General features: G+C 45.7%; 1 protein-coding gene across 4 annotated transcripts in view; it reads right to left on the reverse strand.

Annotated features, from left to right (window-relative positions):
* The window catches only part of DENND1A (DENN domain containing 1A), a 144,879-nt gene that overhangs the window by 82,738 nt on the left and 38,534 nt on the right, over nucleotides 1-23,607 (reverse strand). For all 4 annotated transcript variants that reach the window (XM_050319891.1, XM_050319888.1, XM_050319889.1 and 1 more), the window contains exons 4-5: nucleotides 20,583-20,632; nucleotides 18,084-18,203 (exon numbers count right to left, since the gene is read on the reverse strand). In XM_050319891.1, coding sequence (XP_050175848.1) covers nucleotides 18,084-18,203; nucleotides 20,583-20,632 — 170 coding nt within the window. The remainder of the gene's footprint in view (nucleotides 1-18,083; nucleotides 18,204-20,582; nucleotides 20,633-23,607) is intronic.

Genomic DNA, 23,607 nt, shown 5'->3' on the forward strand with positions numbered 1-23,607 from the left:
TGCCAGGAGGCTGAGGGATCCCTCTCCTTGGGGGACTGAGCTTTGGAGTTCACCCTTGCCCATCCTGGGCACCAACCAGCCACACAGCACCAGGGGCTCCCCAGCCTCCCCCTGCACACACAGTGCAACTCCAGTTTTAACCCCAAAGATCTCTGTGCTCGTGTGGCTGGAACACATTTAATGGTAAATAACTGGTCTCCTGTACAGCTGCTGAGGGTCCTTGCAGAACCAACAGGCAGTCATTTTGGGTTTGAGTCCTCACACAAGTGGGTTTTTTACACTGTGTAACAATCAGGATCTCAGTTTTAATTGCTGTCAGCTCTCATTCCGTCACTGTGTTCAGCCTGGCCCTTACTTTGGTCAAATGGAAACTTCACCTTCACATTTGCACTCAACTTCCAAAAGAAAAGAAGAAACAAGATTCAAAGAGAAAGATGCAGAAAAATCACAGCCCTTTCATTTGCATTACACCTCCACTGCACACAGTAAGATGTTCCTTTTCACTCTAGCTCTGGAAGGGTTCTGTGCCCTGTTTTCATGGCACAGCTCTTCATTCCAACCCCGTTTCCCAGACCAGTGAGGGATCTCCCTCGGCTGCAGGGAATGCAAAGCCAGAGTGAGGCACTCCCTGACGCTGCTTTAGCCACAGCTGCTCTCTGAAGCAAATGGGGTCTATTGTGATATAGTGAGACAGGATTTGAAGTTTTTATAAAATATGACTCCATCCTGACAGCTGTAAGGAATGGAGTGCCCCGTGCTCTGCCTGGGCAGCTCTGGGTGATAAATGAGGTGAGAAGCTCTGTATGAGACAGACACAGTGACTGGCACTCCATCATTAGCCTTTGTTTGAAGCCTGCAAATGCTACTGTAAAATGTAAGTAGCTTATCAAAATATACTGATAAGCAACTTAACTTTTCATGTTATATGACAGTATTATCGTTTAAATTAATACGCTCCAAACATCTTGCAAAGTGCGTATTGGAACAGAGCAGAAAGACAGACAATTACCACTTTAAACAGCATTTAAGTTTGGCATTATATTGTAAACAATCCAGAAGGATTAGGTAGAAGATAAGTTTCTTTCTTTCTGTTTAGTTAAATAAACTTCAGCAGAGTTAAAAGCCATTACAAGGGTAACAAGAAATCCTCTCCAAACATATCTGCTAAGTAGAGATTAAGAACCTGGTAAACAAATCCGTGCAAGGCATCTATCAAAAGAGTTTGAGAAGACAGGAAACCAAGGAGGCAGAAAGCTCCCCGGCAGTGGGAAAGCACAGCTGCTTCCAGGGAGGCACAATTAAAGTTCTTCCTAATCGCTCGGGGACCTCCTGGAAAACTACAAGTTACTACCAGTAGTTCCTGCGAGTGGGGAGGCTGCAGAGCTGCATTTACAGAGTTAAAATGAGAATCTTTACACTACCCCTGTGCTTATGATGTATGTGCCTCATGTAGTGTAAAAGCAGAAAGGCAAAGCAGGTTCCCAGGCTCTGGCTCCCACCTCCCTGGGGGTGCCCGTGGAGCAGGTCCTGGCAGCACAGGGACCCCACGGGCTGAGCTCCCAAAGCAGGGCCAGGCACTGCCTGCACTCCCCACTGCTGTGCCCTGCCAGGGGCCTGTGGCACTTCTGCCACGCTCCCTGGTGTTCCCTTTGCTCCCACCACTACCCTCTGGGGAGCCTCATATTGTCCTTCTTGTAACATCAACTCTGCCTTGTTTTCCAGGTGATGGTTTGGCATCTCAGCATTACCTGCTGCTTTTTCTATGAACGTCCCATTTGGAGGAGAGAAGTGTCACAGGTTGGGAGCTGAGGAAATGAGCTGGTGTGTGAAGCAGAACTCAGCACTCCCCAGCACACAGGGATCTGTGAGGCTGTGCTCAAGAGAGGGGCAAGACAAGACAAAACAAACCAACCACAAAATGGTGGAAATTCTGTAGACAATCTCACTTCAGTTTTCACTTCCCCCCATTGCCACAGCACAGTTCAGGATCTCCCTCAGCCCAGAAGTTTTGGATACATTAGAAAGCTAATTTATCCTGCCACCTTCAATATTTTTACTTCATCACTTATTCCATGTGTTGACTACTCAATAGTGAAACAGTTCTGCTTTTATTAGACCAAACTGTGACCAGTTAAAGCTGAAAAAAAAAAAAAAACCCCAAGCAATATAGTTATCTCAATTTGTTTCTAGATCTCTGCACAAGCAAAAAAAAAGAAAATATGTGAATTTTTCTTACAGAAAGCAAATCCTCAAGGCAGCCTTTAAACACCCCTCCAAAGCAACAGAGGTTGAGTTTATAACCCAAAACTTTCTGTACCGCATGAACTTAAATAGCACAACTGGTAGCACTGCTGAAGATTTATGGCTTATGACTTGCTCATATTTAATTTGTAACCAAACACTTCCCCTTCCTCTTAGCTACCTCAGAAGTTTTGATTAACTCTTGTTTCCAGGGGTCAGGGGTTAAGCAAAGGAAGGGGAGCTCTGCACTGAAACTGCCCAGAGCTCCGAGCAGGGGCTGCCCCCACAGCCCCCCCAGCAGCTCCCCCAGCCCCAAACCCGGCACTGCTCACGGGGCTGCAGTTCAAAGACTCCAATCAGCGTAAATCACACGGGGGTGGAGGAGTAAACAGAAATAAGAGGGCAATCTGAATTTATTCTTTTGGAGCTTCATCCCCATTCCCAGTTTCCTTGCACGTGTGCACATGGATGGTGACAGAAGTGCCACAGGTCCTGGGAATCCAATCAAAGCCTCCTCAGCAAACGGGGCTTCTCCAGGCTAAGGGACGGCTCAGCACCGTGCTGGGCTGTCCCTCGGAACCTCGGGGTGTGACACAGCCAGGGACAGCCCAGGGGAGACAGTCCTGGGGGGACTGCCCAGGTGAAGCAGCCCAGACTAAACCAGCCCAGGTGAAGCAGCTCCAGCTGCCGGGAAGCACGGCCGGGCTCAGGAAGGCGCTCCCTGCACCGCTCCAGGTCTGCACAAACTCGCCTGCCCGGGCTGCACAGAGCCTCATTCACTGCCTCATATGTCATCACCTTTTTAGTGCACCCCTTGAAAGCACCAAACACCATTAGTTACATGTGTCACAGCAATTAGGGGCTGGCAAAGCGTTCAGACAACAGCGCTGTGCTGCCGCCTGGAAACACAAAGGTTTCCAAAATGTGGGGCTTAAAGAGACATCAAACCCCAACAACTGTCGAGCTGAGACAGCAGCAGAGGCAGGAAGAGAAGGAATTAGCATGAAGCCCAACCCAGCCATGGCTGTGGGCTGGCTGTTTGCAGGTATGGGGCTCACCTTCCCCAGGGCACACCTGCAGGGAGAAGTGGAGCCTTGGAAGGGGCTGGGGAGGGCAGAGGGACAGGGAGGGCCCACGAGCCCATCTGCACTTCCTGAGTCACCCTGACTAAAGATGTCATCGCCCAGGATCAGCTGCTGCCCAGAGCAAAGTGCCCTGCACTCAATAGAGCTTTGAGTTTTGCAACAGATTCATCCACTTTAACACAGGAAGGAAAGGATAGAATTGTCTGGCACAGCAGCACAGGGCAGGCCAGTCCTCTGCCCTCCTGAAAGGGCTGTACCCACAGTGGGGACCCTTCAGCCCTCTGAAGAGAAGCAGCTGCACTGACATGGCCATGTGAGTCGCACTAGGGAACATTAACCAAAACAAACACTTTGACTTGAGCCAGGTCAAACACTGCCTATGCATGCAGAGCAGAAAGGCCTCAGTGGCACCCCAAAAATGATGCTCACTTTAATCTGCTTCTAGCCCGAGCCAGAAGATGCACAAGAACATGCAACAACTCTAAGAACAGCAGAGGGGAACCTTTCAGAAACCATCAACACTGGCATCCAGTTGAAAAGAGAACTTCCTCAGAAAAACCAGCTGTTCCTTCTCCAGTTGGGAGGCATCACTAATGAAGAGAGGGTTTGATAATACATGTCCTTTCTTTGAGATGTGAAAGTCCCACCATTATAATTTCTTTTGCTATTTTTGAGTGCTCATCAAGATGAAGGGGAGTCCTAAGTACAGCAGGGACCTCTCCCATCCCTGCAGTTATCCCACAGATGCAAGGGCAGAGAGGGGCTGGGCACACACGGTGTGGAACCTGGAACTTGACTTTCTGCTGGAAGGGAAAATCTCCAGTGAAGTCAACTTAAAAAGGGAGGGATTTCCCAGTGTTACCTGTAGCAGGTAAATAGCAGGAAAGAGCAGGAAACCCAAGTGTGCAGGAACCTGTGAATGCTGAACTCACCAGAACAAATCCCACAGAACACTCCAGACCTGGAGAACCTCATCAGCAAAAACTCTCCGTGTTCCAGGGCAGCACCACCAAAGCCCAGTGGCAAGGGGGCTTTCCAAATGGTTTATGCAGATTTGCTAATTACCATAGCAACTGCTTATAAAACTAACTTTTAACACTGACAGCTCCAACATTCCATGTTACTGCTGTGCTGACACCATGGAACACTCCTGGAAAGGGATCTGCATCTACCTTTGGTCTCCTGTGAACCTACAAAGCCAAGCAGCACCTCAGCTGTCACAGTCCCTGGAGCACCAGAGCAGCTCCTGGGCCGTGTCCAGCAGAACTGCACTCCTGTTCATCCATCCTTTGAAATCAGTGTGATTCACTAACTCGTCTGACACCAACACGTTTCCTGCAGCATCCCCTCCTAGACTGAGCTGCAAGCACACATAACTTTTACTCCTTCCATTCACACAGATCAGAAGTGGAATTTTAACATGTATTTATTTATAACACATACTATATATATTTTGATAACAGCATAACCAACTGCCATCTCCCTTGCAAAACAGAACAGTCATTTCCATTTTACAGATGGGCACACTTCTCTGTGGTGACAGGCTTACAAAATCTGTCTGTATTAGCCAGGATTGGATGCAGGGAGTTCCCAAATCTTGACCTTTTGCTCAGTACAGTACTCTGCAGTGGCCTAGAATACTTAGTTCTGTCAATAATGACCTTGGTTATCATATAAGTTACAGCATTCATCGTCACTAACCTCACTGAACCCCTCCTGATTGACAAAAGTGTAAGGAAGAGGAAATTCAGGCCAAATCCCTCCTGTGCCAGCATGAGCTGTGCACGTGTCCCTGCAGCACCCCGAGCCCCAGGCCCTGGACTCCCGAGAGTTCCCTCCCCACAGGGGTGAGGAGGGGCTGGTGGGGCCCTGAGACCCCTGCAGAGCCCAGCAGGCCCCAGAGCAGTGCAGGTCCCACTGCCCCTCCACACAGCAGCACTGCCACCCTGCACTCAGCAGGGACCTCTGGGACACCCCAGCACCGTGTTCAGAAAACACCCCAAACATCACCCAAAACTCTGCAATCCATCCTTCAAAACACTGCTGCTTCTCTCCACCCTCCTGCACCTGGCAGCCAACCATTCTCCTCCCAGCCAGCATTACTCCTAATCGTGGAATCGTGGGCTAATTTGAGCTAATAATGGTGAGTTCAGGTTCTGACGATGAACTAAATTCTGTTTGCCAGTCACGATGCTCTTCAGGGGTTCTATGCAGACATGATTTTAAATAGCAAAAACACATCATCAAAACACTCTTTTCTTCCCTTCATTAAAAATACGAATTTCCCTTTTGAATTATTTTTAAATTCCACCTTAATTTTTAGCAGTGAAGTTAAATTACTTACCAGCATGTTTTAAAACCAATCCCTTTTCTCTGCTCAGGGATGACTCTCCACATGCTATTATTTTCCTTGCAGTAGTACACCACTACATTTTTCCCCACTTCCTTTCCTTCCCCCACCCAATGCTTCCAGCATTTTTACAAAATGCAGTTGAAAGAGCCAAGGCATCTCTAGGCTCCTCTGGGAAATTCCACGGGCTAAATTCCCAGTTCAGCCATGTCTCTGTTCCACGTCCTCCCCTGCACCTCACGGACCTCAGAGCATCGTTCCTGTCTCTTCTGGACTCGTCTGTTGACATGTCCTCACACTCCCAGCCAAACCACACACACAGGCACCCCAAATCTCCATAGCAACACCTGTGCGTGGTGATGAGATCCAGCCTTACCTTCCACAGCCTCCTCTGAACATCAGCTTTGTATTTATTTCAGTTGTGCCCCTGCCACCACAGCCAGCCAGCTGCACCCTGCCTTTCCTTGCTGCCACAGCATTTCTTCTCTTTTTGCATTTTCTCCAATTTTGTTATAAACTTCTTTGTTTATTATCCTCCCATGACTCAGTTAAAAGTCCTGTAGCTTAGGCATGTGACTCATGTACACATCTGACAAGTCCTAAACCCCACAGAAGGGGATCACATCTCATCTCACGGCGCACCTCAATGTGCAACAGCCAACTGCAAGTGCTCACTCGGGTGACTTGCCACTGTGTATTAACAATAAATGTCAATTCAAACATTCCATTCCTGTTTCCCTATGCAGTGTGACCTGTCTAAGCAGTTACAGCAAGTGTCCCCTGCACAAAGCCCCCCCAGTTCCCTAAATGCCCCTCTGAGCCCAGCCCTTCCCAAACAGCGCCCGGGCCCTGGAGCGGCAGCAGCCACGGCTCACAAAGCAGCCCGAGGGAGCCGAGTGCCCCCAGCACAACACAGGGCCAGCAAACTGCAACAAAGGCAGTTCTGAGGTAACAGCTTACGTTCTAGTCAAGCTAAAAGTGCCTGGGCAGCTCGAGGTGCCCGTTCCCAGGGCTTTTGTTCGGGGGCTGACACCTAATTGGGACATGGCAAAGGGAGCTGGGGCTGAGCGGGACAAAGCTGTCACCCCTTCCCGGGCCCTTTGTGGTCACTCCAAAACCCTGGGGGAAAAAAGGGTCCAGTGCAGCTGCACTGTGGAATTTCTGTAAATGAAAGGAATGAAGGGGAGCTTTGGCATTACAGCGTGCAGGACCCTGCAGCACCCAGCGGTCACACAGTGACCTCGTAGACCAGGCAAACAACAGCACTTTACACTCTGAAAAAGAAACACTTTTTCCTTGGGCTCTCACTGACAAACATTTTACACAAACCCAATCTGTTTTAAGAGCCTGCAGCGTTACACTTCAGACAGGAGAGCAGGAACCCCACACCTCTGGCTCACAGGCCCAGGCACCACCATCCTCTGCTCCGTACAAAGAACCTGTATGTTCACAAGCACAACTCCAGTTGGAGTGGGCACAGTTTTAAGTGCCCTCAATAGTCAAGCTTTCTTCTTGTGAATTACCAACCACTCTGACATTTTAGAACTTTATATAGTTTTATGATAGACTATTTTGTGTTTAATTTATTTCAAAGTATCCTTAGGCCCTGGTTGTTGTGGGACATACTGAAGGGCTTGGCAGTTTATAATAAGATTTATGAAATGCAACAAGATATCCTTGGAGTAAAAGAGTCAACAATTATGTTCCCCTTAACACCAACAGGAATACACTGACCAAAGGTTTTCCTTGGTCAGGGTAAAATGTTCTAAACAACAAGTAAGAAGTGGGTCCAGAACAGCCTTAAACTGAGAACAGTTACAGATGATATCAGCACTGAATTGCCTGGACTTAAAAAAAATTGGTTATGAAGGAGTTAGAGCAGTGTGGCACATGAGGGTTGGTTTGAAAAAGCAGGATGCACTAGACAGAATGAGAGCCTAGAGATCCCCACTGAAGTGACAATACAGAGAGAGGATTCCAAAGGCTTAGCTTGTCAAGGAATCTCCCTTCTCAAACCACGTTTAAAAGCACACATGAAAGTGCTGGAAGAGAGAATTCTAGATGTGGCAGACAATCAGAGATCCCACTAGGTTTGAGACATCTGGCATCAGTTGAAATCCATCACATTTCATTTGGGGATCAAAGCCTGCTGTTAAGTCTATCACAGGTTGAAATAGTAGATCCTGAACAGCCTTTTCATCCCAATGCAAATTAACCCTTTTTCCTTGACCAGAGAAACAGCTCCTTTTCATTACTGACTCCAATCATATGTGCTTGTCAAGCTATGCCCTCTAGTACTAAGTTTCAGCTGAAATTTCAGTAGAATTATGAAGTTTTGATTATAAATCAAAAGTGCTTCCTATCAGCACCCAGGCCATGTGCTCCAGCATTGCTGCAGGGAGCTCCAAACCACTGCACTGGGACAGAGTTTGTGTCACCATCTGTAACAGAGAAGGGAAGGAAAATGTTCCCATGCTGTGTGTTCAAGAGCTCCACTGCAAGGCTGGCAAGGAGCTGTGTTTGGCTGCTAAAGGGATTTGCTGCTGATTTAAAAGTTGGAGCTGAGCATCAGGTGTGTGTTGGTGATACCTGTGAGTGAGTTCTGGGACACAGCAGTGATTCTTTGCATTTTGGAAAATGGACTACAGAGAACACCGGGGCAGGGGATGAGAATGTTTCAGTCAGAAATCAATGACATGCACCCCTCTTGTGGAACGTTCTCCACACCACTTGTGTTTCCCATGGGCAAGAAACAAACCCAAGTGAACTGAGGGTTTTACAGGTCCCTCCACAGGGAGGGAACTTCACCACAGGGAAGAAATGTTCACGTGCTCAGAGCCTCACAACTCACACAAGCCTCCCAACAGGCAAAGTTGGTAGCAAGTCATAAAAGTTAAACCCAACCAGAACTGAAAGCGCCAAGTGAGAAATTCCATTCAGGTGTAAAAATAAGCACCTGAAATGACAGCACTTGACTGCAGACACACCATGGATGAACCTCACACAGAATTCCTGAAAGTGTGACACAGGAATTAGAGAAAAGTCCCTGTGGTCCATTAAATGGCTAGAGAGTACAATTTTGATTTACAAGGCTTACTGTCCAACCATCAGTTTAAGCAAATGATTAAAATAACAAATTGCCCACAATCATTTTCTTCTCTGCACACTCAAACACCAATAAACCCTAAAGCACGCTGAGCTGAGCTGCTGTGGATAAATACTTGCACAGTGTGGACCAGGATCTGTCCCCTCTCCAACACATTCCCAAATGGGGGTTGCAAAGGAAGGGGTTCCCTGGGGCTCCTGCACAGCCAGGGAACTCTGCCCTCAGGAACCACACCGAGCCCTCCTGCCCTGCCTGCAGTGCCCAAGAGAGTTTCTACCAGAGCAACTTGCAGCAGCTTCTCAGGCAGCTTTTCCCGCAGTTCCACTCTGTGAGCAGCCCCGGCGTCTCCAATTACCTCCCGTAACCCGAGGGCTCTGCCGGGCTCCGCACCGAGGAAGCTGCCGTGTAATCTCGCTGGGAATGTTGTTCACATCTGTCAGCAGGGACAGGATGGCTCCCCCTGACAGATGCATTTGTAAGCCTTCAGACAGCAGCCCCAAAGTGATCCATTTGGGGAGAGAAGATCTATCCATTTAGTACTTTAACTACTTCCTCCCTCCCCTTGGTGCCAGGGAGGGGTTGTCCCCAAGGTGATGCGCTAATTTGGTTTGTATTAGCTGGAAAATGAAAGTTTCCAAGCCAGTCAGCCAGGGCCAAAGGTAATAAAAAGTGACATGATTTAATTACTTCTGTTACAGTTGTTCAGCATCGAAAGAAGGCGCGACACGAAGCCCTAATTAATTAAGTAAAATCGGTTTCTGGTCAGAAGGCAAGCCCAGTGAATGCAGCACTCTCAGCTTTACCCAGTTCCACCAGTAGCAATACACTGGTATTACTAACACTTGACATTTTTTGTTGTGCTCCTTCTCACTGATATTTTACAGAAGTGTTTTCACTTGCAGTCAAGATTAAAGCTTCAGCAAAATCTGCAATAAACTTCCTCTGACACACCTTCACTATTCTTTAAATTCACTAAAAGTCAGCGAAATTAGTATTGCCCTAGATTGACAATGCAGAGGAAAAAACCCCATGAATCCTTTCACAATCCCAAGTATTCCCAGGAGAAGGCGGTAAACTGCACACAGAAAAAATTGCAGGGCCAGGACTGTTGGAACCCATGGAACTGCACAAATAAGTTCACAGATTTTCTTAAGGATTCAAACTCTAAAGACATAGAGGCCTACAAGTGTTGGGGGTAACTGTAATCCGAGCAGGAATCCTGCTTGTCCAGCAGTGGGAGAGTCGACTGCCCAGCTCTGCAGAGCAATGATCCACTCCTGCAGGTCTGAGAGCCGGGAACATCCATGACCAGAGAAGTTCCCCAAACCTGTTGCTGCATGTCTCGAAGTGTTTTCACCCCCAGGTTCCTTCCCCTGTCCTCCCCAACCCGGGGTGATTTGTCCCTGGCAGTGTGTGCAAGAGGAAGGTGGCACTGCCAGGGCTGCACCTCCGGCTCAGGACCAACACAAAGCAAGGAAAGGCAAGAAGGGAACACATGCACAGTTTCAAGTGCACCTTTCTCTATCACGGAGCTGGAACCCAGGAGTTCCAATGCTTTTCCTGGTTGCAGCAGTGCTTTGGAACAGGCTGCCCTGGGCTGTGCAGCGGCAGCGACCCATCAGTGCAGGTTCCAGAGTGAGACTGGGAAGCATTTTTACTATTCCACTGCTCATAATTCAAACTCTGTTTCGTGTCTGTCGTTATAGGTCATTGTTGGCCAGATGGAAAATATTAAGGAAAAAGGATTGCAACTAAATCAATGGGCTGTAGTGTGCTGCCAAAAGGCCCCAGGCTAACTACAAGCAGATTTGCAGGCAGGCTCTGCTCGGCACAGCCCGGCTCTGGCACATCCTCTGCCCTCACTAACAGCAGGAGGGCTCGGGGCCAGCTGAGAGCAGCTACTGTGCCAAACAGACTGTGCAGGTCTTGCTGCTTGAATGCTCCCACAGAAAGGGAGAATCGATGGGGCTCTCTGTAAACAACTCCCTGTACTTTCTGGCTGCTGCTAACTCAGAAGTGGGATAACTTCAGCCCACTACAAAATTAATGCAAGGACACAGCTCAGCCCTGGTACCAAATCAACGTGGAAACAAATAAACATCAGTGCTGAGGGATAACACTTCAACTTCCAACTAAGAATAATGATGTGTATATACCCATTCACAGAGAAACTCAAAATCAACATCTTTTCTCCAAAGCCAAGCACCGTATGGGAACAATTAAAGAACGGCTGAACAGTAGCCAAATCAAGAATTCACATTCATATTCTTTCTAACCTCTGGTTTACCAGCAGAAGGGACTCAAATTTGGCTGTTGAGAATTTGACTTTTAATATTTATTTCTATTATCAGTAGTTCCCAGGAGATACCTTTTCTCTTGTACAGCTCATTGCTGCAGTTAGCACTGAGCAGGTTCAGCTCAGCTAGGAAGCTCAGTGGGAAAAAATATCTTCCTAATATTACCCAGCTAAGCTCTTCTGCCTTCAGCACCTGAGTGCAGCCAGCCACACCTGCAGACAAAACTTCAGACTCGCTGCATGGACAGAAGTCGTTTCTGTTTCTAGTGGATGGTAAGAGGAAAAAATGATGGAAACAAAGGGGGACTTCTGGTTCGTCATCTGCAGCAAAGATTCACATCCCCTCCTGCAGCCAGGAGGCATTTCTATGTTATTTAAATCATTACTATCTTATTTAAAAACACTTGAGCAAGGGGAGATCCTAAGCCTGTAAGGCTTTCTGAAGGAAGTTTCTAGAGTCTACAAAGAGGTTAATGGCAGAGATGAAAACTGAAGGCAAGAAATGAGCAGATGTAATACAAAATTCTATTCTTCTTTTCCTGGAACTGTAGCTTGCAATAGCTCATCTCTATCTTGTAAAACTCATAAGGACAAAGAAAAACCACAGGAAGTTTGGGAAAACTGTACTGGAGACAGTGTATCAGGAAGAAACACAAAGCAGATAGCTAAATTTAATTGATGTCAAGCTCCCTCTTCACTAGGTTCATCACTTTTCCATATATATTCTGACAAGCAACTGAAAAGCCAGTGTCTGTTTAGGCAAATCAGCAGGGGTAAAAACCCTCAACTTCTGAGATGTAAACTGTTTTATAAACATGTCAAGTTAAGGCAGAATGCCTGCAGCACCCCAGCCCTGCGGGCCCGCACACGCACTCGGGGCGTTCTCACATTTTCTGAGCCACCTCAGCTCAGCTCCCTGTCACCAGCACAGACAGGGGCCTGGTTTGCTGCAGTTACAGCTTGGAGGAAACCCCAGCTTCTGTGGAAGGTCAGGCTCCAGCTCCAGGTCCTGCCTGCCCTCTCCTCTCCTCTCCCTTGGTAGGGCCTGTGCAAAGCACTGAGGGATCTCTGTGTCTGCAGCTCTCACTGACAGTCAGAGCAGCTGCTGAAGCCTCTGCTAAAAAACAGCAATAATAAAAGATCTGTGAAGGCTGCAGACAGAGCCTCAACAGCAACATTTTTATTAGGTACCATTTTGTTGCAGTGTTGAATCCGAGATCCAATTCCTCATGATTTATACATGGATTTCGTGGCCTTTGCCAATGTCTAACAGAAGCAGTTTGCCATTTGCTTTCATCTCCAGAGCATTTTAAGCAGAACAGGGATTCCAGGGTCGATACACCTCAAGGACCAAACTGATTGTCCAAAAAGTGTTCCAGCCATTACCCAACATCTCTTGGAAGGCTTCAAAGCATCCCATAGATAGGTATGGAAGCAAAACATTGATTTCACTTATTACCATTTTACTCAACATACAACTACAGTAAATCCTCAGAAAATAAAGACTGGACTTCTTTCTTACTTAATTAGACACTAATATTTTCTGTGTCTACACAGAAATCTAACAGTGAAAAGGGGAAGGAAAGAAATCAAGTTAGAGAGATATAGAGAAAGGTGGAGGGATTTTTTTGTTTGGGTTCTTTTCCATGGCTATCTCTGCCCAGGGGTTCTGTACAGCCACTGCTTGCAGCCTAAACTTATAACTACAACTCTAAGCTGGCAAAAGAAATTCTTCCTCTGCTGTAGGACAGCCCAGTTTCATTATCTCTTCATCTCCTTTAAAAGACATGGATTATATGTAAATGTCCCTTAAACAGTAATTCTAAGTTAAAATCCTACCAGTGCATAAAAGCACTAATGTCACACGGGCTGCAGTGAACTGAGCAGAACCTTTCCAAGGAAAGGCACCCAAAATTCATTGCACTCAGCTTGCCAGAGCAAAAGTGCTTCAGGTGCACACCCATGGCCCGTGCCAATAATGGCAACTGGGTGCACAACTGGCTCCTTGTCCTTCTCTGTGCTGGTCCCCTTCTCCACCTTCCAATTCACTCCAAAATAAGAGCAGCATAACTACTTTCTTAGCAGGCACAAAACAGTGTTCCTATTAATTTACTTTATATATGCAAAGGAAAAACAACAAAGTATGAAGCCACTGTAAATCAGGTAAGAATTTTTAGTTAACAAGAAGAATTCTGAGGCTCAGCCTCCCCATATATCAGATTGCTACTAAATGCATTCAATTCTTTGTCATCAATGCCAGCACACTGCACAGAAGAACACTCCCATTAACACTAGTTCAAAGCATGTATGACAAATCTGTGCCTGTTAATGTTCCAAACTTTCCTCCAGACCCACTGAGAATGGGATGTCCTTCCTTACTCATCTACAAATCCTCCTCTCAAACAACAGCCACAGAACATTTGAGAACAACAACAAAGTACATCAACCTTTCTGATTTAAGTATTGAATAATTTCCATGGGTTATCACAGAATTTCTATAGGCTCGAGCTTTTGTTGAGCTGAGTTACTCCAACCTGACTCACTGCCATGAACCAAATGTTCCTGGTATGTGCAGGAAGGCAGCAAAGTCAGCTCTGGAAAAGTGGGTGGAATCCAGTGAAACTCAGTTGGGTAGGAAGCCCAGGCTGAGGCTACAAACACCAGCACAAGGATTCAAAGAGGATGATAAAGATGAAGAAAAAGGCAAGAATCTCATTTCTTCAGTGGAAAAGGGTGGCTGCAAGGGGGAGGCAGCTTCCCATTCCTCCCCCATCCTCTCCATCCCTGGCAAACAGCAGTCAGGACTGGCTAGCATTGCATCTATTTTCTTCTTTAGAACAATCCCATGGACAACATTCCACCAGCATATCGGCCTTACCTCGTGTGCACTTGTGGCAAATGAAGCCTTTACGAAATACCTGAATCAAAACTTGAATCTTTGGGTGTTTGAACAGGGCAGGCTGTTCAAAGGATGTTGAACCTGTGGCACCTCACAGCTGAGAGACAGCAGAAAGGGTCACGGTACATAAACGAACTCACTGATGGGACAGTGCCTCTTCCTTCCAAAGCACCTTCAGGGCAGGTGAGCCTTCGTGCAGCCAGACACAGAGTGCCCTGGGAACCAGCTGAGGCACAACAACCCAGCAAAGGGGGAAACTGGTGCAGAAAGGAGCACCCAAGAAGGAGGTTCTGTAAAGCTAACCCCTTCCCAGTGTGCTGATGAGTTTTTTCAAAGCACTTCACAACAATGTCAAAACTCTAAAATCAAAATGTGTTCTCTGCCCCAGGTGTAAACACTCCCCCATGGCTTCTGGCCAAATCAGTGACAAGGGGAAACGATTCTGAAACAGCCCCTGCCCCAAAGAGTCCGTCTGGTGCCCCAAGGCAGGGCTGGGGGTGATGTGGCTGTCCTGGGGGATGTGGCTGTCCCGGGGGGTGATGTGGCTGTCCTGGGGGGTGATGTGGCTGTCCTGGGGGATGTGGCTGTCCTGGGGGGTGATGTGGCTGTCCCAGGGGGTGATGTGGCTGTCCTGGGGGGTGATGTGGCTGTCCCAGTGGGTGATGTGGCTGTCCTGGGGGGTGATGTGGCTGTCCCGGGGGGTGATGTGGCTGTCCTGGAGGGTGATGTGGCTGTCCTGGGGGATGTGGCTGTCCCGGGGGCAGCCGGGCAGGGGCAGCCCCGGGGCGGTTGTGCCATGGCTCAGTGCCCTGCCAGTTGGCACTGGCGGGCCAGGAAGCTGTCAGTTCCAATCAGGGCTCGGCCCTGCAGCCCTATTAAAGGAGTCTTGCTGGTTAAGGGGCGGCCACTGTTTCCAAAGCATGGGAAAAAAAAAGAAAAAAAAAAAAAAAGGAAAAAAAAGGGCTCTCTGCTTTCCTTAGATTTGAGCTGGCAACTTTCACTGACTGGAGTTTTCAAGGAGCTATGAATGAGCCTAACAAAGGAGTTCTGTGGCCAGTTTCTGGCTGAAATCCATGTCAACAGTTTTTAAGGTCACAGGTCACACTAACTAACATTTATTCCCAGCAGACCCCGCTCTAAACACAAGCTGTAAGTAGTACAAATTTGGAATTTTTCTGTAATCCCTTGAGATATTCCTGATCCTTCCACATGTTTCTGCTCAATTAAAAACAATTCTCACTTTGCACCACAAGAGAGGCCCCTGCTCAGAAATCTTATTCTGTCCTAAGAATAAATGGACAAAGACTGCAATCAAAGGGAAGGAAAGGGGGGAGGAGAGGAACTCACAACAAATCACACCAAAACCCTCAAATAACTCCATACAGAATCACATTCAGTTAGTTACATTTTCTGCCATCTGTCACAAACTATTATGGATTCATTTCTTTTTATCTTAGAAAAAGAGTGGTGCAGAGCTCAGCTATTTTGGCCGAGAGGGATTTCCACACAAATGTTTCTGCATTTCACTTGAGGAGAATGATTTCCAGTCTGGTACAAACCCTGAATACCCACTGAAACCTTCAAATTCAGAAAAACTGAAATCACAGTTGCACATGGCTGTGGGACCTTGTCAAACTTGGCCCAGGAAGTTTGTGAACCAAAGCAAAGCGATGCAAAGTTGGGTTTGGTTTTGTTTCCTTTTGAAATAAAAGACCAGAGCTCTTCACTAAGTCCAGAACTATCCACGCTGTCCTCCCTCCAAAGCCCCTGTGAAATCTGATGCAAAGTTAGATTAAAGCAAACCTCCAGAAACAATAAAATTCAGCCTCTTAATGCATATCCATTAGGATTTATTCTACTGGGGGCCAAAATCCTGAAATCCTTAAATAAAGTCTTAGAAAGAAAAAATCCCTGGCTGTGAATTTTTTTCTAATTCCCAAATTAGAGCTCAGAAATTGATGACTGGACATCAGCTCTCACCTTACTGTGAGAGAGTAATTCAAAAGCCCATTTTAGGTTTTGTAAGGTGTTGAAAAAGGCAGTCTGGAATTTCAAGTTCCCCAGGAGATTCTGGTGTGTGCCACGAGAGCCTCTGGGTCTGGGGCTCAGATCCCAAACCCATGGAGGGTGTGACTCACCTGGGTTCACACCCCCAACCTCCAGGAGGTCTGTCACTCACCTGGGGTCACCCCCCAAGCCGGTTCCGTATCTCACTGGGAGTCACAAACCAATCCCTTGGGGGTCCGGGACTCATCTGGGGTCACATCCCAAATCCCCCAGGGGTCTGTGTCTAACCTGTGCTCACCCTCAAGGGGTCTGTGTCTCACCTGTATCTCATCTGTATCTCACCTGTGTCTCACCTGTTCTCTCTCAGGGGTCTGTGTCTCACCTGTATCTCACCTGTGCTCTCTCAGGGGGTCTGTATCTCACCCATGTCTCACCCGTATCTCACCCGTATCCCACCTGTGTCCTATCTGTATCTCACCCATATCTCACCTGTGTCCCACCTGTGTCCCACCTGAGCTCCCGGGCCGTGCCCGCGCCCCCCGCGCCCTCTGGCGGCCCCTGCGCGCAGCGCAGCCGCTCAGGGTCAGCCGAGCCGAGGGCAAGGGGAGCGAGGACGAGGCCGATTCTACACAGACAGCAAAAAACTCGGGGTCATTCAGAGCTCAGTCCAGACCCCGACCTGTGGCCTTCCAGCACTGCGTCAGCTCTCAACTTTGCTTCCAGAGCTCTGCAGAAACTTGTTAAAGAGCTGAGTGAAAAGAACTCCTCAGCGCAAGGAATACTTGAAGCTTGCTGCCATCCAATCTGTAACCTAAAAGCAAATAGACCCACATTCTTTTCATCCCCATTTGCCTTTTCCTATCACTCTCACATTCTTGCATGTTTTCCCCCATCCATTTACCATGCACCATCCTTTAATCCATAAAGGACATTGAGAAGATTCACATCAATAATGGGAGCTGCAGTCCTGGGAATAGAGAAGTGAGTTCATGTAAGGCTGATTTACACTCTTCATTATTCTCTAAAACTTGCATAAACTTGCATTAATGATGAGCTTTCTTTTTCTCATCAGTTCACAGGAGAAGGAGGCAATAGCAGCGAGGTGAGGAGTCCCAGTTCATCCACTGGGTTGGTTTCTGTGGTTCTGACTTGAGGCAGAAGACATTTAACTACAACAGAACAACTCCGTTTCTTCTTGGCACTTGCTTGGCAAAAGGGGGCTGACAGCACAGAGCTCTGAGCCAGGGGGGAGCAAGAAGGGACTCAGACTATTCCTCCTTCAGATTGTCCTTTTAAAACTCTGTTTCTCCTTTCATTTGACATTAATCAGGAAAAGCCAACCAGACACTGCCCACATGAGACTCGGGGACTCAGCCCCCGGCTCTACAGGGCAGCAGCTACAGGAGGAGCTGGGGAGCACCTTCCTGTCTGCAGGACATGTCCACACTGCTGAAATGCCAGAGCTGATCCCAGCTGAGGTGTCTACTAGAGAAAAGATGGAATGCAAGAAGCATTTCTTGCAGCAAATGTAAATAAAAAGTTATGGGCTGTATTCCTACATGGCTGTGGGAGGTCATCAAAATCTACTCTGATAGGGCCTGTTTGCCCATTTCTGTGAAATGCATTGCTCCCAACTCCCACTGACAGCCTTCATTATGCCAAACTTCACAAACCCCTCAGTGGGACAGAGCAGAGCTCACACATCCCATCTCTGGGGCTGTGGAGAGCATCAGTGACATTCTCTCAGTTACCAACAGATGCTTTGTTAATAAAACTTGCATATACAAATGTCCACAAAATGTCTTAACAAGATCAGCTGTGACAGCTAAAGATAACAGCTGCCATCGTGCTCTGTCATATCAAATTACTGCACAGAGATCTTCCACATTGTCAACCCCAGAACGTTGACCACAAACAAACACAGTTATCTACAGAGCAACTCCAAGTGCAAGAGATTTTGCACCCCTCGTGCAGAAGAGCAGTGACTTTGAGGGCCAGATAGGAAAACAATTTTGAACAGCTGGAAATGATAATTGCAGCGTAACAGCAAAGCCAAACACTGCTCCTGGAGTCAGCCAGCAGCCAAAGCACAGACCTACCTTAAGATACAGAAGCAGCTCTTGGCCCCAGAAGATAAGCGACAGAATCCAAACCTCTGCTTGCTGTCAATGTCTGTGAGCACAAACGTAAAGTTCTGCCCCACTTGGTTAACTGCATGGCTGGAACAGAGAGCAACAGGGGAAAATTAATGCTGAGCTAACTCTGTGTCAAGTAGCAAGTCATTGAACCTGCAACATTTCCTCTTTCAGTAGAGTTTTTTGAGACATTAACTTTGAGAGTATGCACCCTCTAGAATCTTAAACATGCTCCTTGTTTGATGAGGGATGAGTGGGGGGGTTGTGGTTTGGGTTTTTTCCATTTTTTAAATGTGGGAGGATACTAAAAATGCTAAATTTATCTTTAAATGAAAATGACTCTATCAACCACCTTCCACAAAGTGCACACAGTACAAACCAACCCCACATTCTCCCACGTGACCCAAAATATTTTTAATGACATGAAATTAATATTTATTTCAGGTTATGTTCTAGGGTTTTTTAGGTTTACTGAGAACTGAGAAATCTGACTTGCACCGACATGTGAAGCTTTACAAGTCACTTCCACCGACTGCAACAAATATCCCATTAAACTCCAGGCCATTTAACTAACAGTCACAGGTCTCAGAATATTCTATGATGTCATACACAATGCCATAAACAATTTCTGGGGGAGATTATACCCTCAGTGCCCAGAGGAAACAAAGAGAAACAGACTTTCTGAAATAAAAGTTGGATCCAGATGGGAAAGATGTCATTGTCCAGCTTAGAAAAATCCTTCAGTGGATTCCAAACAGGGAAGGAAAAACATGCAGTGATGAAGATGGACAGAAAGACAGATGTTTAAAGCATCTCAGTAGTCTGAGAAATAGCCAGTGGAAGCACAATCATCCTCCTGAAATCTAAATGTCAGCAGAGCAACCACTTCCATAAACCACACTGAGCTGCTGGGGATACCCAAAAGTCCCTCACTGGTGGTGTGTTTTATCTGTAAAGCTTGGATGTAATGTTACTATGGTGATTTTAGTATGGTGTTTTAAAAGGGGATTATATGCTTAATTTTAACAAGGTTGAGAGCAGAGTGTGTGTGAGAAACAGCACTGGAGCTGACAATTACAATTATGGAACGGGGGGAAAACACATTTCCTTAGCAGTGGGGAGAAGCTTGTTTATTAAACAACTGTGACGAGCTGGTGAGTTCCCCCAGAGCAAACCTGAAGAGTCTTGCATGTGTGTGATCTGCAGAAACCAAATCTGCCCCACAGGTCCTGCTCAAGTTTCGGTGCCAGGGAAGGATAAACTTCCAGCAGGCACAGGTTCCTCCTAAGATCCCAATATCAACCCTTGGGATTCACAGCTCTGCTCCCAAACAGGCACAAGGCCACTCAGAGCCTCCCAGGCTGGGAGCACCAGAAAGCTCCTCTCTAGCTGGGCAGACAGCAGTGAGGGCTGCAGGAAGGGCACAGAGGAACAGGGGTGTCTTTAAAGGAGTTGGCTTCTAGTCTCTCAGTGACAGTCTGTGATACTCAGACAAACAAGTGGATCCAGAAATGGGAATCACTTTTCATTATGTTCTCATTTGCACCCCATATGGGTTCTCAGTGTTCTTATCTTTCAAAATGTTATATCGCTGAGGAAAACCAACAACAACAGAACAAACAAAACCCCTAGGTACAATAAATCTACACACAGGAAGCATAAATATTTCTAGTAGAAACATATACATGAGAAAAATATATATGAGTATTTCCCTGCTCCCTCCCCTTAGGAGAGGAAAGAGATGAGCAGCAAAAGAGTGATTCTAAACTCTAAAATGAGACAACCATTTCCACAGTTTAATCACAGTTCAGGTCACTTTGCTCAACCCAACCCATTCAGTGTGTCAGCTGACAAAGGAAAGGCATTCTGCCCAATTAAGTGATGCTCAGAATGATGGGAGCACTGGTGCATCCTTGCAAAATTTCAGTTCTTGTTCTTTTCATGAAACCACTAAAAATAACTCACAGTAAAGGGAAACTACAAAAGTTCTAGAGCTTTCTAAATTACATCAATTAAATATTCTCAGGTCTTCTGACATTCACTGTACAGTTTCACCCCCAAAGCACCAGCATTCCAGCAAGAGCACGAGGCCTTTAAATGCAAAGCATTTCATTCACTGTTCCCCCCCAAGTTTTGGCAATGAAGAAATGAAACACATAAGCACACAAAGCTTTGATACCAATATGCATATCTGACAATTGCTACCCAAGCATTCTCAGCAGAAGTAAAGCCAAATACCCTCGTAGTGTTGCCACTGAACAACTCCAACTTTTAAAACTTCTCTTTTTTTGATGGTGCCCATAAAATCCCCAGGAAAAAGTGATTCTAGGACTGTAATTTGCACTCGGGTGCTTTAAGTCCCAGTCACACAGACAGAGCATTATGAATGGTATTTGTTTTATTTTCTACAGGGGTTTTATTGACAAGCTTATTTTCTTGTAAACTTTGAAAAGCTAACAATACCTGTCCACATAGAAGGGGAAACAAAACTTGGTCAAAGTCTGTAGAACTTCCTGTGGAGAGAAAAAAAGAGATAATTTATACATCTACTGGGACCAATAAATCTAATATTAACCACATCACACAATTTCACAACTTTGCCCTGAAGAAATAAGAGACAGATGAAGAAATATGGGCTTTATCAATTACATGGAAGGAGTACCAGGCAGTCAATCATGTGAAATAATAAACATGATCAAACTTCATTAAAAATGAAAAATTAATCAAGATTCACACATGGGCAGGCAGCAGGAGCCATCCAGCAATTCTCCAAAGAGGAGGAGGAGGTTGGGTTGTTGAGTGTTAACACCTCTCTGGGGACAATCCCTGCCCTGACCATATGGATCGGAGTGAATAACACCAAACCACATGGGCCTGGCCTGGCAGGACCACTTCTGCTGGCACAGCTTTTGACTGTTACCTAGGAACAGAGGTCTGGGGATTAGGGAACACTTCCTAACATCAGCAACACAAATAACAAAAGAAGAAGCCAATAGGTCTCAGAGCAAGAATGTTTAACGTTGCCTACTGCTATTAAAAAGAAAATCTGAGTGCTGAAACACCGACTAAAATAATGTATATTAAAATTAATACAGATTTTTAAACCCTCACACCATTTTCTACAAGTTGCAAACCAGCACCACAAACAGGGAAACCTTTAAGCACAGCCTTTGCAGGAGAGCAAAGAAAAGGATGAATATGAAAAGTAAACATGATCAGCAGATAAATTAATAATTTTCAACTTTACAACATTAAACAGAGACGATCACTAAAGAGGCAAACCCAGAAATATTAGTCCCAAAACAGTTGTGTTCATAGACAAAAGCAATCCATTAGATCATTCTATATCCAAAATTTGAATTGTGCAGCCCACAACTCCCCCATTAAAGGTCTCCCGGTTTGCAGATCTTTCCTGCAGCCAATTCATTGCTCATTCTCCTTCACACTTAAATATTTCAGGCCCTGAAGTGTAAATTCTATTTCTGCTTTCAGCTAAACAGGACAGCCCTGAACAAACAACAACCCCCCCTAATAAATTCAACCCTTTTCTGACCAACAGCAATAAATTATCATCAATGACTAAATAGATGCTTCTCGCTTCATTTATTTCTAACCCAAACGCCATCGTCCCCAAATAAACTCCATCAATCTAATCACCCCTTCAGTGAAGCACAAAACATATTGACTCCCTTGCAGGAACATGTTCCTCCTGCATAATTCACACCAGCACAGCCCAGCCTTAGCCCTGGTTTCAGGCTCAACTCCTCACTCTCTTCTTTGGAGGTTTCTTGACAACTAAAATGTGGCAAGTTCTGAAGATTTCAGGCAGCAACAGATATGGAAACTTTGACTTCTTGACAGTTTATTGATAGATTATTTAACAACCTCCTGTTTTTAAAGAACAAGAAAGGGTCTATTGAAGAAAGCCGTGCTTTGAATTGCCCAGCAAACTTGGACAGGGGTTATGTAGATGGAGAGGAAACTCTGCAGAGATCTGGACCTCGATCCGAAACAACGCCTCGATAGCCAAGGCCTCGTTAATGAGATTGGGCTCCCCCGCTGCAGGATCTCACTGACTTCCACCAGCTGAACAGCTCCAACTGCTCACCCACAAAACCTGCACCTTGAGGCATTTTAACTACTGCACACTTGTCCCTGAGCACAGCTGAAATCTTACTGAGCCAAGTGCTAAAACACAAACCAAAAACCCTCACAAGAATTCTATGACAATCGAAATCATAATTGCAGGAGAGTAAAAGTGCCTGTATTTTTATTGTCCTCAAAATAATGACTGTGTATCTAATTTTTTTAGAAACAAATCATGTAGATCCATCAAATTCTGAAATAAAGCAGCGTTAAAAGGTAACAAGCCATCAGTTACCTCAAAAGGGTAGAATACATTCTCTCCATGATTTTGAGGATCCACATCATTCCTGTAAATGCAAGTAAAACCATTCCCACAACAAAACATTCAGCATCTCCTCAGCATTGTGTTATTGGAGAAGTGCAAGAATTAAAACTTAGTTTGCATTCATTTCTTGATATTCAGATTTCACTAAACAGAGCACATGAAATTCTCCTTTAAAGAGGTAATATACTGAATATATTGGCTCTGTAGCACTCTACACTGCCTTCTTTTTTAAAGAAAGATCTTACATGATATTGTTATCTGGCTTTTGTAATGTCTTTGGACATAATTTGCCATTCATTATACACCAATACTTATCTGCCTGGATTCACAACTGAAAAAATTGAGACTGGCACAGGTTAACCACAGGCTTATTTTTAAATTGTAACTCTTTAAAAAAATACAAAACTCATATGCAGAATTAGTTTTTAATTAGCAAAACTGCTGATGTTTTGGGTGTAAGAAGTATAATTACTGGAAAACCATTTTTGCTCAAGTTGCAAGCTCGTTACTCTAAATATAATGCTGGGTTTTTTCCTCTTTAATTCTTTAAATACTCCTCAGTTTGAAAGATAAGCAATACCTACATCATACACAACTTCCCACCCGACCTCTTTAGAGTGGGTGGTTACTTACGACCTAGAAAAACTCCCATTTCTTTATGATTTCTTTGAAAAAAAGATCACTGCTTGTTTAAAATATTTATGTCAAATTTCATTCTGCATTGATTTTGCGATAAAATCTTTTTACAACTCAGAGCACTACTGAGTATTACTGAACTTCTGTAATGGTCAAAATGTTTTAATAATTGATTTTAATCAGTTGTTTAAAAGAATGTTCTATTCTCCCCTCCCCCCCCAAAAAAAAAAATCAGGGCATAATCTGCTTAATAGAATTACTTTAAATCAGCCGAATTTAGTTTTATTTCTACTTTCCTAATTCTACTGGTATTCCAATACAACTTTATAGCACTAGATCATCCATTTGCTTCGTGTTCCAGAAATCCATCAGCTCTTCCTGAGCAATTCTAAAGCTTGAGTTAGGGGAGGGTTTTTCTCCCCAGGTCTGAGGGTCAGCAGG

This window comes from Myiozetetes cayanensis, unplaced genomic scaffold (assembly GCF_022539395.1).
Source record: "Myiozetetes cayanensis isolate MyiCay16 unplaced genomic scaffold, myiCay2020 scf23, whole genome shotgun sequence".
Lineage (NCBI taxonomy): Eukaryota > Metazoa > Chordata > Aves > Passeriformes > Tyrannidae > Myiozetetes > Myiozetetes cayanensis.